Below are 14,001 nucleotides of genomic sequence, written 5' to 3' on the forward strand. Positions count from 1 at the left end.
CAACTTTGTTTCTATCAACAAAAAAACAAACAACCCGCTCCTCCACCATGTTCTCTGTCTTTCCAGATCACTGTAAATCCATTCACTCAACTCAGTGAAGGTTTTAACCAAATTTATGAAACACAAACATCTGGATTTATGGACATTTCTTTGATAGACAATATAACAGGCTGTTAAATCACATTGTTAAAAACTAAATCAGTGGTTTTGAAAATGTTTTGCATCTGAAAAAGAAATCTAGTTATTTCAAATGTATGACATTTTCAAAAGCTCCCATAATATATCTTACATCGCTCTATACATGACTGTTTACAATGTATTTTACTGCAGCTTCACTTGCAGCTTACATACCTGCTTCAGTATAATGATCTTATGGTGTCATAGAGCTTAATACAATCATATAATGATCAGTTAACCAAGTTGCTTTACTTTAAACTTGAACTAGTTAAGTCACCTATATCTGACAGTGCAGGTGAACTTCAATTTAAATATTTCAGCCCAGAAACTGTAGCTAAATGGTCCAAAAACATTTGGAGTTTAAAAGAGCCACTGAAAACATTTATCATGCAAGACCAGTTACATACACTGTAAGTATAAACAGGAAGCAGAATGTGTACTCTTCCTTTGGTTGCTTAGTAACAGATACTACTACAAACCAGACTCTGGTACTACATCTACTCTATTTTGTCCATCTGCACTGAATGTCCCTCAGTGTTACACTCTTCTGTTTAGAAAGAGACATCTGTGTTTCAAACAGATGTTTAGAGGTAAAACCCAGAATCTTCACTCAAACACACATTTAGAAAGTTAAATATACAACATTTAGCTATTCCTTATGTATTTTCACAATAAAAGTCCAAAGAATGCTTCAACCTTACTGAGCTTGAAGATCTATACAGCTTCATAAACACTGAACAGTGTTTTTGAATCATTAAAACGAATGCAGTTCAAGTTTCAAGGGTTTTATTGTCATATGTGTAAAATCCCTAACAAAGGGAGTATTTGAGCTCAGTGCTCTCTCTGCTGGAAACATCTGGTAACTAATCAAGAATAACTTTTTGAACATAAAACACAAGAATACACAAAAATACTGTTCTCTAACTGCTGCAACTGACAGCAAACATTATAACCATAACATAAATATAACCGCTTACATGGTAAATGTGCTATTTAATGCTTGTCATTCCAAGATACAAGTGTCTGTTGTGAAGAAAATAAAACAAAATAAAATATGAAGAGAATAATCTCAGTTCATACACTGAGGGTGGCCACTTGTCCCATCATGCCACTGTGCCAGCACTTAGAAATGATATTCCAGTTTCAGCCAGATGTCCAGATCCAGCTGTGAGTTATCTCTCCACAGAGGATCATGAAGTCTGAGTGTTGAGGCACGTGCAGCTCACTCACTGTCAGCAGGAGATTCAGGCAGTTTTAATAAACATGCTCCAAGTTTCATATTCCCAGCTCACTGTAGTTTGGGTGCAGTGACATCTGTGAAGTGATGTGAAACAGAGCAGTGGTTTTTTCTGTACCCTGCAAAAACAATGTGCCAGAACCCAGAGGGATATACCTGGATTCTAGAGCACATTCACTCTGCAGTGCACAGACAGTTTACTGGTTCTCTGCAGGTTCATCTCTTTTGCTGAGGAAAGAAATATGTTGAATTAAAATGGAAACCTCTTGTACATGTGTACAGACTTCACAGAGTAAAGTCAGATCAATCTTAGGCCACTTTCAGACATGCACTGGACTCCAGACAATCTCCTGACATTCTCCAGAGGGGCTGGATGTTTCCCTAAAACTCTACCTAATGTGTCGATACAGCAGGATAGGTGTGTTGATGATGCTTCAAACATGCTACAGACGCAAGAATACAAATACAGAGAGAAAGCAAATATCCCTGCAGGAAAAAGAGTAAAGCTGAAGACGATGCCAAGAGAGCCTTTGGTGATGTGATCTCTGCAGCAGTTATTATGTTACATCCTGCCTCTGACTATTGGGCCACCCCTCACCTGAACGCTCCAGAGATTTGTGTTGATGTGAACGAGTTCTATAAAAGAATCTCTTGCTGCGTTGTTCATGTGTTAAAGACAAAGCTGGAGAGAGTCTGGACCCAATTCTGCAGACGTCCTCCAGAGGTCATGTCTGAAAGTGTCTATACAGTCCTCAATTAATGAATATTTCAATGTAGAGCACGCTGCTGTCTCACCTGCTGCTGTTCATTATGTTCTCTCCATCATATCCACAGCTTCTCCTCCAGCTGTGTCTCCCTTCTAGTGAAATATTAAATAAAATAATCAAATGACCTTCATCAAGCAAGTATTGTCATCAAGCACTGAACATATACACAGAGTCAGAACATACACTGTGAAAAAGAGAGAACAAACATACCTCTGTGGAATTTCTTTTTTTTCCTGTTACAGAAAGAAACAGATGAAAAACCTCTTACTCGATGACATCATGACTTGATGGGTTCTTATCATCCATGAGAACATTTTCTTTGATCACACACACATCGTACCTGAACGACATGTTTTCCTCTTCCAGCAAACGAAGGCGATGGCAAATAAAACTAAAACAACCAAAACCACTGAAGCGATGATTAATACTAATATTGGGACAATAAAATCATTTCCACATTCAGCATCAGTTGAAGTTGTTCCTGGTCGCTTCAGCTGAAGGATTGGTGATTCACATCTGGAACGACAGGGGGACATTTTCACAGGACCGTGAGAGACACCACAGATTCACTGCAGGTGTAAGAAACCAGGCACGTCCACGTGTGGTGTGACTCTTCACTTACTGTGTGTGTGCTTGACAAGATGTACGGGTCCCATCAGAAAATGTTCCATCACTGCAGTCAGAGCATTCAGAGTCTGTGAGGGCTGTTCCTGTACAAACACAAACTATACAGTTACTATTGTACACGTCATATTAGGATTATAGAGCAAAGTGGTATTTGACATGAGACCTGTCTGATTATTGAGGTTTTTGATCAGCAAACATTTGCTTGTTCAAATTCCCTCCTTTTGATGTGAGATGTGATGAAATGTAGAGCAGCATGTCACTAAACTTACAAACATATTTCTATTAACTAAGGAACATTGACAGAATTTCAAAGATACAGAAACTATTTGACATTAGTTTCTCTCATCACACCTGGATCACTGCAACAGTCTTTTATGACTATATTCATTATTTGTTTTTATATTTTTTGTGTTGCATAAAGAAAAGACAAGGTCAGATGAGATGCACCTTTAATGATCCTCCATGGAGGAAGTTCAGTCGACGCAGCAGCACAGTGAAAGCAGCAGTGCATGGACACAATGTAGTCAGAATAAAAATAAGAATACAACTTTGAAATAACACTGAATATATTAGGCTGTTTATCACAACTGTCCACTTCTTGTAGAATGTGACAGGCTGCCACTCAGCCACATTATTATTATTATTATTTCTCTTATGATTATGATTATTATCACAGTTGCACAGGAAGATTGGATTTTGATTAGTTTTGTTTTTAGTTAGTGAGTCCTCTTCAAACTGTTCTACAATATACTGTCACTTTTTATTATTTGTGTGCAGAACTTTTTATAAACAGTCTAAGTGTGTGGTTTATAAACCTTAGACAAACCATATATATATATATATATATATATATATACACAACTTTTCAAAATAAAAGATCTGTTCACTATAGGGCATTGCAGCAACAAATGTTTTACTTTGAAAACAGATTGCTAAACAGGAAGTGATTCTCTGACTTCTGTTGCCATGACGGAGATCAGATAATCAGACTCTCTCAGTCCAATGTGGTGAAATTAAAATCATGAAATCATCAAAATGATCTGGCAGTGATTCTGACTGAACGTTTGATCATTCTTAATACAGATGTCATGTGTGAAGCATGAAATGAACAATTTGCCACATATCATCCAAATGCTTCACAATTGACTGGATGACTGAAATAACCTGCTCTGTGTTCTTTTTTTACAGCTGAGAAAACTTCAATCTTAAAGTCAGAATTGGAAAACGCACCTCTATGTTTGATGAACTGCCCTGGTTTACATTGTGTGTGTTTCTTTGCTGCTGCACAGTTGTTCCTTGTGCGGTCTGTACAGTAGAATCCTTCCAGAGGTTCACAAACTGAATCTGTTGTTGCTGTGCATGAAGTGTTTATCTTCAGACCAGAATCTGTGGACACATAGAGGTTACATATGGAGGGAACATATGAAGATACAAACTGCTGTATAAACAACACAGTGGACTGATCTGCTGGTGGCAGGAACAAGGAGATATGGAGTGAACAACTGACTTTTGTAAGAACGTTCACTTCTACCATTAATGCAAGTCCCACTGATAGAAACTACAGAGCAAAGCAGTCTCTTATAATTTGATGGCAAAAAAGAACTAAAAATGAGACAGAAATCTACCTGGACCACAGGTGCAGGGAAAACACTTTGCATCTGTAGTGGGAAGATTCATGAAGGTGTCCTTCTCACAGGGCAGACAGGAAGTGTCACTGAACACTGTGCAGTGTGTTTCAACACGATTTCCTGTTGAAGAGAAAACAATTGAATTGCATGAAATGTTTCTGTTGAACAAAGACAAATCATCTTGAGAGTTAAACTCACGTTATATGTGAGTCATCGTAACATGCGCTGCAGTTTCATTCTTACTTACAACAAAAGAAGCCAAAACATAAAACAACCCATTCCATCTTATTGTTCTCGTTCAGGATCTTACCAGGTGGACAGAAAGAACAGCATCTGTTCCCTATCGGATACTCAGTTGGATGACAAGTCAGAGTATTCACACAGAAGACTTTGATCAAAAGTATCTGAAGGACAGAGCAAAAGTTTAAACATGTTAACATTGTCATGAACAGAGAGAGGAGAGGAGACGACTGGACACTTAAATGACCAAATGTTTCTTCTTTCCAGTTTCTGTTTTTTGTCATATATTTGTGACAACATTTGAGTTAGTATTCAGATCTTTGTAAGTTCATTCAATGAAAGATGGATGTATATGGGTTTATTTTATAAAAACAATGGATGAGAACCCCAGAGACCTGCTCATCTGTTTAAACAGACTCAACACTGGCTTGATTGTTTCTGGAGTCAGATTGTTAATTAACAGTATCCAGCCCAAATACTCCTCCTCAAGTTAATAGCTGAGTAGTCTGCATCTGTTAAGGTGGAGCTCCACCAGTTAAGATTTTTGTATTTGCTGTTTCTTTGATTTACAACTTTGAGGAAATATTACTGAAAGTGCAGCCTGTCAGAATTCTGCTAACACTGATCAATTCTGCAGAAGGTAAAATGTGTTTGTTGCTGTTGTGAACTTGTCTGAGCGAGAATCTCCTGCTGTGTTGTGCATGTGTGAAAGGAAAACTGTGGAGAAAGTCCGGCCCCCAATTCTCTGGAGCTCCTCCACAGGACATGTCTACAAAACGGCTTATGAGTGACAGAGAGAGGAAAGAAGAAGCAGAACTGTAGGTGAAGAGGAGTATGGAGGAGGAAAAATCCTTTATTTATTTCCACATTGATTTATTTCCATATTTCTTTGGCCATATGTAAATGAGGTAGGAGGTCCTAACCTCAGTCTGGAGCAGGATTGGTCAACTGAGCGATCCAGACAGAAGCAATGTTTTCCTCGTGAATCTTCACTGTAGTGTAGTTAGCAAACGAGCAACAGAAGCTAGTCCTTGGGTGCATGGTTCTCTACATGGTTAGCTAATGACCTAACCTCATTTGCAATGCCTCATAAAAACTGACATTTCTAAACCACTAGTAGATAAAATACAATATGTAAAACTTAGCTACTTAAGCAGGTTTAAGGCAAACAGCCTGTGTTGTGCATGAACACTGTTCATATTTTTCATCAACGATGAACTGAACAAATCACTTTTCATATGATGAACGTGAGTGAAGTTTATTTTTAAAATCATCATCGTATCAGGCATCAAGTGAAATACCAGGAGCGAGAGAAAATGTGTGTGAGTACACGTGTGTGTGTTTGTGTGTGTGTCTGTGTGTGTGTGTGTGTGCTGCCATAAGCATATTGACACGGAAATACATAAATAAATAAATGAGGAAATAAATTCAAGACATTTAATTATGTATGTCCTGTTTAATTACAAACTCTTATTTATTTATTTCTTATTTGTTTGCAGAATATGTCTTGATTTATTAATGTATTTATTTATTGTGTCACACAACTTTACCAACAAAGATGCAGCTTCCAAATGTTTTCTTCTCAAATTCATCTTGAACGGCAGGTTGGTAGTTTTCTTGAGCTGAAGTCACCATCACTGAGATCTGGGTTGAGGTGAGGTTTTAATCCAAAAAGGAGAAACACATCTGGAGACAAAGACAAAGAAGACTCAGCTGCAGTTGCCACAGTCAATGAGGCGACATTTTCAAAGAAGGCAACAGGATTGGCACATTGTGTGTTGTGTTGTTTTTGTTGACTGGCTTCAGTTTGTTTACCCCCCCACCAAAAAAATAATAAATTCATTTTATGGTCAGCTGCCACTATCAGCCGTTCACAACAGGCGCGGCGCCAGGATTTCAATTCTGGGTGGGCCAACGTAATTTTGGATGGGCCTTTAATTACAGAAGTTAATACTAACAGTAATAGAGCTGAACATTATTCCTGCCCAACCTGATTGTCTATGTACTGTAGTGTCTGAAAGCATACACCGTTCATGTTGAGACACGAGCAGTTGCGAAGAGCTTTGACAGCGCAGTGTGCAGCTCTCTCTCCTGTTAAAAGTTAATGTAGCTCACCCAGCATGTGCCAAATGCGCCCTCTCCCTCTCTCTGCGTTTTTGGTGTGTGTGTTAGTTATTCACTGGTCTGACGGACCCGAGGGTCCGGTCGTGAATAAAAATGCATGAAAAGCCAAATCCTTTCATTACAGATGCCGTATTTATTTTCAACTCATTGACAGTGACACATTTCGTTCACGTTTGGCATTCTTAATAAAATATCTCATAAACACAAGAAAACCAGTAGGCTGGCTCATTAATCAATAGTTAATTTTAATAATTAGAATTATTTTAAGTCACGCCGCACCTGGTTCACACGCCACAGGCCAGAAGGTGACCTGGCAACATTCCTGCTGCTAGTCTGATCAGGTCTGTGTGTCTTTGACTTTCAGTGAGTGATAACATTCATCATTAAACCTTCTACAGCCCATTGCTCTGCTCAAAGTTCAGGTCTTAGTTCTGTTCCCTTTCAAAGCCCACGTTTCCTACAGTTCAGTGAGATCCTGTTGATTTGAAATAAGAAGTGACCTCTATGTTTCTTTGACTGTTTCAAGATACTGAAACTGAGCTCTGGACAAATACACAACACACCACGGTCACACAGCTAAGAGTTGGTATCATATGTGAGCAGATGGTGGTTTTTCTGACATGATAACTGATCACAGGATTACTGCAGAGTGGAGGAGCGAGTTTCCACCTAAATCCTGATGTGGGTGTCTTCATGTGATTTTAGTTTTTCAGATGATTCAGATTCCACACTTCCTCATCCAAACCTGAAGGTTTAACACAACTCAGACTCAGACCATGTTTCCAGTAGTTCTCTGACAGTGACACTTTGTTGATAACACCAGTACACAGCGAACAACTTATTGGTTCATCTCCACAAACTCACGGTGTCGATTTATCAGCGACATCACAACAATCTACTGGTTCACTCCTGCTCTGTAATATGCAACATTCAGAGGTTCTATAGAAATTCACTCAGCTTACCGTCGTTAACACGATCAGACAAACTTCCATGTTCCGTCTACAGGCAGTGAGCTCTCGGGTTCAAAGTGAGTGTCCTCGGAGCTGGATAAGAAAAATGATGAAACATATTCACTTCATGGAAAAAGATCTCTCGACGTCACACAGCCGCTGAGGGAAGTTGGAAACATATTCACAGATTCGAACTTCGGATCAATAATTCACAAGCGAAACGTTGTTAAAACACAAAAGTCTCTTTCCCAGTGTGGTCAGGTAGAAAACGAGCTCCGAGCAAAGTTCAGTATGAGTCATCCTCCACGACCGAGAAGTGATATGACAGAACAACCTAATGTTGTTTGGCTGCAGGTTCAGTGGGTGGAGTGAAGGACTCATATTGTGGGTGAATAAAACACTGAGGCAACGACTCGGGCTCTCTCCTTCCTTCACCAGAGGTATTACAGAATCATTCTGGGGATAAGAATTTTCTGGAATGCTCATACTAACAGATCATCTCATGGCTGCCTCATGGACAATGCCTTTAACCCAGACATGTCAAACTCAATGCCCGCAATAAAATATCACATATATATATATATATATATATATATATATATATAATATCAACTGCTCCGCCGGTAAGAAGGAAAAAAAGCTCCATAGGCCGAGCCACGGTGCGCGATGCCCGGCGAGATCCACACGGAGCGAGCGCTCCTCTTCACTCACCCGCCGAGTATTTGATGATATTAAATGAGTTTTCCAGAGTTCCAGAGATCCCAGTTCCAGATACCTCGTCAAGTTCACCGTGTCTCAGGCTTCTCTCTCTCTCTCTCTCTCTTTCACTCTCTCTTTCTCTCTTTCCTTGCGTCTTCCTCTTTCCATGTCGCTCTGGCCAGAGAGTCAGGCGGAGTGCAGGGGCTCCACTGGTGCAGAGTGCGCGATGCCCGGCGAGATCCACACGGAGCGAGCGCTGTTTTAAATTAAAATCACTTTTACATGAACATAAAAATGTGTTAAACAATTTCATTGAAAGATACAAGATGTTCTTATTTTCTGCATCATAACATTCATCTTACCAGGCATGTGCACAGATAGACCCCTAGTGGTGCTCAAGCACCTGCCCCTTTGCCCTGGATGAGAAAAGTGCCCTTTCTGCTGGAGCCCAACAGTGTTTTGATATCTGATGGCATTTATTTGAGTTCTTGTGAGAATTCTGCTCCTCCCTCCTCCTCCTCCTCCTCCCTACTCCTCCTCGCCCGCAAAAATCACAATGTGGTTTCCTGCAGGAAACCACATTGTGATGTGCTGCTTTTTGCATTTCCATGGAAATGTGCTGATTCAATGCATTGTGTCAGTTGTCTGCTTTTTCTACCTGAAGATATAAAAGCAGAAAGGAGTGGAGAAAAGGGATCAGAAAGTGGAATAGTGCTCTTGAAAAAATCAAGCAGCACTCTGTCACAGAGGTCCACATGACAAGCATGGTGAGGTGGACCAATTACCAAAAGGCTCTCCAGACTTCATCTGATGTTGATGATGATCAGATGTAAAGGGAGTGGAAGCCAGAGAGCGAGAGAGGCAGACAAACAGAGAGATACTGACCAGGTTAATAGATCTCACAGTGTAGATCATAAAGAACAGGCTCAGGAGTCTCTGTGGGGAAGAAAGACTCTCTGACCTTCTCCTCCTGCCATTGAGCAAGACATACAAATAAACCAGAGGTCATAAGAATCTTCCAAGAGATGGCACCAAGGAGGATGCTCCTGTGAAGAAGCTGAACGATCCTGCTCCCCTCACCTCCTCCTTAAATAGATGTATTTTATAGATTATATTGGATGCTTTATTTTTATTTCATTTATTCAGAGCAGAGTTTTGATAAGTTTTAACAGAGAATATTTTATGATTACTTTTTGCCTGTTATTTATTCATTTAAAAAATTAAAAATATAAGTTTAATATATCCGACTGTGTTTTTTCTTAATTTTATGAATCATTTTGGCGATGGCTGCCCTTTTGTTTTTTTAGCTTGAGCACCTGCTTCCAAAGATGTCTGTGCACATGCCTGGGTATGTGTCTTGAAAAGCAGCACACAATGCTTGCAAAGTATTCTGTGGCCTAGTCACACTGACTTTAGCAGATGAGCTAACAAGACTGTACAAAGTAAATTAAGCATAAACCTACCCCAGTGGCTCCACATCCATAAACTGTCTTATCAAATGAGTGATACAATCCTCCAGGAGATGTCCTGGGTCAGGTGCTGCTGCTCTGGTAGTGTCTCTCCTATTGTGTGAAAGAAGAACAAACTGTCTACTGAGTCACTGGCTGAGCAGGAGGTGGTTTCAAGTGTCACTTCCATCACAAACATTTCATTGTGTCGGGTTGTGCAGTCAATACAGAAGGTGAGTTAATGTCACTTGGCGTGAATGATAAAAATGACTTATCAAAATGAAGATTCATAATTACTAACAAACTCCAAGTAGCAGATTAAATAACACACAGCATTTTGTAGTAACAGCACTTCAAAAATATTTGATTGTAGAATTTAAACGTACAAGTCACATAAACATTACAGAGCCAAAAGATTTTCTAGGTGTTCATCAACTCCAATGAAAGAAAACCCTTTTTCAGATCAGGCTGTATGTAGCAATGGAGTTTGCACTGGAACACAGTCAATGCATAGACCAATTTTAATATTGATTCTCTGACTGCCATTTTACCATATCTATTAAAACAAAGTTTGAAATGCTTTAGTATTATTTTATTTGTTTGTTTTCACAGCTTGCATCTGAAATTGATCACTCACATGCACAGTCAATGTTCAAAGTTGTTTACATGTATATCAGATATTGAATGGTTGAAAACTGGGATTTCAGCTTCAGAAGACTATACAAATATTTATTTAATTAAAAAATGCATTTTTATTAATACGCATGCACTCTTTATTAGTTTTGACATCATTCTTGTGGAATTCAAACCTTGTAAGTCATACCCATATTAGCATAGCTTTTGTAAAACTAGATCTAAATGTTAAATATTATATTAATAAGTATTGTAACTGTTTTCAACAGGACTGATCCAGACGGGAGGTCACCATTCATCCTTGAAAAGCAAAGCTGAATCATGATGCCTTTCAGGAACACCAACCTGTATAAAAAATCACTTTATGTATATAACATATATATTCAAAATAAATCTGTTTAATGTCCCTTTTATTATTACACTTTTCATTACAGTGTTAACTTGTTATATTTGAACAAATATTTATAATGGGAAATGTGAATATATCCATTACAATCAAATTAAAAAGATACAACAGAAGTAATAGTAATAACCCTAATTATATCCTTATACATCTATATGCAGGTGTGTGAATACTTGTGGTACTGTATGAAGCCTTCAGAGGGACAAATACAGCAGCTGGGGATGACAAGATGGGTTCCCTGGCCTAAAGAGCCATGTTGACAATAAATCAAATGTTGATATGCTGAGGTAACAGTGTTGTCATCCCCCCCCCACGCTCTCTAATGTGGTCTAACACCGTAACATCCTCCTGGTACTGCCTGTGAATATGTAAAAAACTTCTAGGCAGTACTGGGAGAAGTACGGTGGTAGACTCACAGCTTTCAGGATCCTGACCACAGCATTTCCTCTGACTGTCTGAAAGGTGTGTCCCTACAGTTCATAAGAACACCATGACACTCCAGCAGAAGGTGGGTCACCATGTCTGCAGCTGTCAGCTCCTGTGCTGCTCCACACTCATCTCTTCTATAAGTGTCTGAAAACATAAACAAAGGAGAAACTCAGAGAAGGCTTTATTATGAGCTCTATATTATGTTGGTTATATGATAATGCCAGTTATTAGGGGCTGTAGGTTTACAGTCAGTGACTGACGTGCACTGCACCGCTAATGTTACAGTAACATTACTAGATTTGAACACAGAGCTGTGGTATAAAAACACTTTGGGAACCAGAGGGTGGCCGGTTGGAGAGGTGCCAGTTCACATCCTGGGCACTGCTGAGGTGCCCTTGAGCAAGGCACCGAACCACCCAATTGCTCCCCGGGCGCCTTCATGGCTGCCCAGTGTGTTCCGTGTGGTCACTGTGTGGATTGTGTTCTGTGTGTTCAGGCCGTGTGTGAGTTGTTCACATGGATGGGTTCAATACAGAAGTCAAATTTCCCCATGTTTGCATGTTGCATGCTGTGTGTGGGACAATGAAGAGGAATCTTAATGTTAAAAAACTAAAATCAATTAAAAGTCTGGCTTTTACCATTTTTGCAAACAAGTATACCACATCAACATTCACTTCTTCTTCTATTTCTCTTTTACGGCTCACATACACCGCCATCTTTGCCTGAGCTACAACAAAGTTTAAGAGCTGGCACTTGTGTTTTCTCTGGCGAGTTTAATTAAAACCACAGATAAAAACTGTCTTCTTGAAAAACTCCTCGCATCTGTTAAAAATGGTGTCCAGTGAACTAAACAGAGTGGAGAGATGAGAACACTCTAAAAAACAGTGAAACACAGTTTCTCTCTGGCTGCAGAACGGACATTTGTCTTCTACAGCAGAGTTGATGACCGAGATAAAAGAGTTCACTGCTACGATTCCATGTAGGATTCTCTACTGCAGGTCTCTGCGTCTCTTTATTACAGGATGTTTGTTCAAAGACCTCCATGATGGTTTCAGGATCTAGTTTAAAGTAGGCCCTCCATGGATTGTCACTGTGCCCGTTCAGTGTCTTCTGGTTAAGTGTCTTCACCATCAGTCCATAGAGGGTTTTTCTTGAGGCGCCTTTCGGAGAAATACTTACAGGGATGACAAGCTCCAGCAGGGAGCCAGAACAGTTTTTTTTCCAAGACAGGAAGTAATCTGGTAGCAGGGTATGGGTCTGTGGAGTCTGGCAGCAGTGAACCATCACAGAAGTCTTTTAAAAGAAGGTGTTCATGTCTCGTCAGTTTTGATTTCCAGTGATGAAGGAGCTGATTCATGACCCGCATGGATCTCACTCCCAGTTTAGTGGCTAATCCTGCAGGATCGTCCAGCCAGGGTCCAGCCAGCTTCACCACCTGCTCCAGTGTGGAAATCCCTGCAGCGTGGAGGGTTCTGGACAGAGTAGGTCCACTCAGGTTGGAATAATCCAGACGTTGTCCATACAGTACTGGTTCCTGTACGAGCCAGTGTAGAGAGGCCATCTGCTCCTGTCTCTGCTTTTTCTGCAAAGACCACACTGAAAAAAGGTTCCGATTAAAGTCTGGCAGAGAAAAGGTGTTCAGCTTCCTAGGTCCATAAAAAACAAGGTTAAGTCCAGTCCCAAATCACCAACACGTCTCAGGATGCAGCAGGACAGAGGTCGCCATGCCAGGTCAGCTGGTCCAGTCAGCAACCTCTGAACAAACCGGAGATGAAAAGCTGCACCTCTGCTGGCCAGGTGAATCAGCCCCTGTCCACGCTCCTCCTTATGAAGGAACAGGACACTCTGTGGTATCCAGTGCAGCTTGTCCCAAACACAATCAAATAAAACCCTCTGGATTTGTGACAACAGAGAGGCTGGGGGGTCAACACAGGCCAACCGATGCCACACAGTAGAAGACACAAGATTGTTAATTATAAGCACTCTGTGTTTGTAGGATGTTTAAAAAAAAAACCAGGTCCATTTCACGAGACGACCTCTGACCTTTTCTATCACGTTTTCCTAGTTTTTCTTTAGTGTCATTACTCTAAAAAACTCCCAGATATTTAAGCCCTGTCTTTTTCCAGATTAGACGTCCTGGTAGCCTGAGCTGACCCCTCAGCCTGTCCCCGACCAGCACGGCCTCGCTCTTCTCCCAGTTTACCTTGACAGAGCTCTGCTGTTCTGGAGCGTCATCAGGGCAGCGATCTGCTGTAGAATCTGCAAAACCCTGCCATTCTACCACCTGAGTCTCCAGGTCCTTCACAGATCCGGTTAAATCTCTAGTGACATTATGATTGAACTGCTGACACAGCTGTTTTATCTGAGTCTTTCCACCACTGTTGGTCACAGGCAAACTCAGATTCAGTTTGCCTGTGACTGTGCCTGAAGTATTTGAAGGTTTCTCTACAAACCTTATCCTGAAGCAGGTTATTAAAATGCCAGTACGCAGAGAAAACAGACATTCTTTATAAAAACAGAGCAAGAGACAAGGCAGTGGTCAGAGAACCCTACAGGAACAATGTGACAGTTTTTAAAAATGTTGGCGTGATGTTTAAAAGAGTTCAGACGGTCCACCCTGGCCAGAGATAAAACATTTT

General features: G+C 40.3%; 1 protein-coding gene across 1 annotated transcript; it reads right to left on the reverse strand.

Annotated features, from left to right (window-relative positions):
* Positions 1-946: 946 nt before the first annotated feature.
* On the reverse strand, positions 947-8,325 carry LOC138410499 (tumor necrosis factor receptor superfamily member 14-like). The gene is made up of 10 exons (XM_069526837.1): positions 7,763-8,325; positions 6,227-6,362; positions 4,747-4,840; positions 4,434-4,556; positions 4,039-4,194; positions 2,804-2,891; positions 2,522-2,697; positions 2,392-2,414; positions 2,210-2,273; positions 947-1,642 (listed from the first exon to the last, which is right to left on the reverse strand). The coding sequence occupies exons 2-9, from the start codon at positions 6,266-6,268 to the stop codon at positions 2,223-2,225; spliced, it is 753 nt and encodes a 250-aa protein (XP_069382938.1). The 5' UTR covers positions 6,269-6,362; positions 7,763-8,325; the 3' UTR covers positions 947-1,642; positions 2,210-2,222.
* Between the last annotated feature and the right edge of the window lie 5,676 nt (positions 8,326-14,001).

This window comes from Paralichthys olivaceus, chromosome 6, assembly GCF_024713975.1.
Source record: "Paralichthys olivaceus isolate ysfri-2021 chromosome 6, ASM2471397v2, whole genome shotgun sequence".
In the NCBI taxonomy this organism is placed as follows: Eukaryota; Metazoa; Chordata; class Actinopteri; order Pleuronectiformes; family Paralichthyidae; genus Paralichthys; species Paralichthys olivaceus.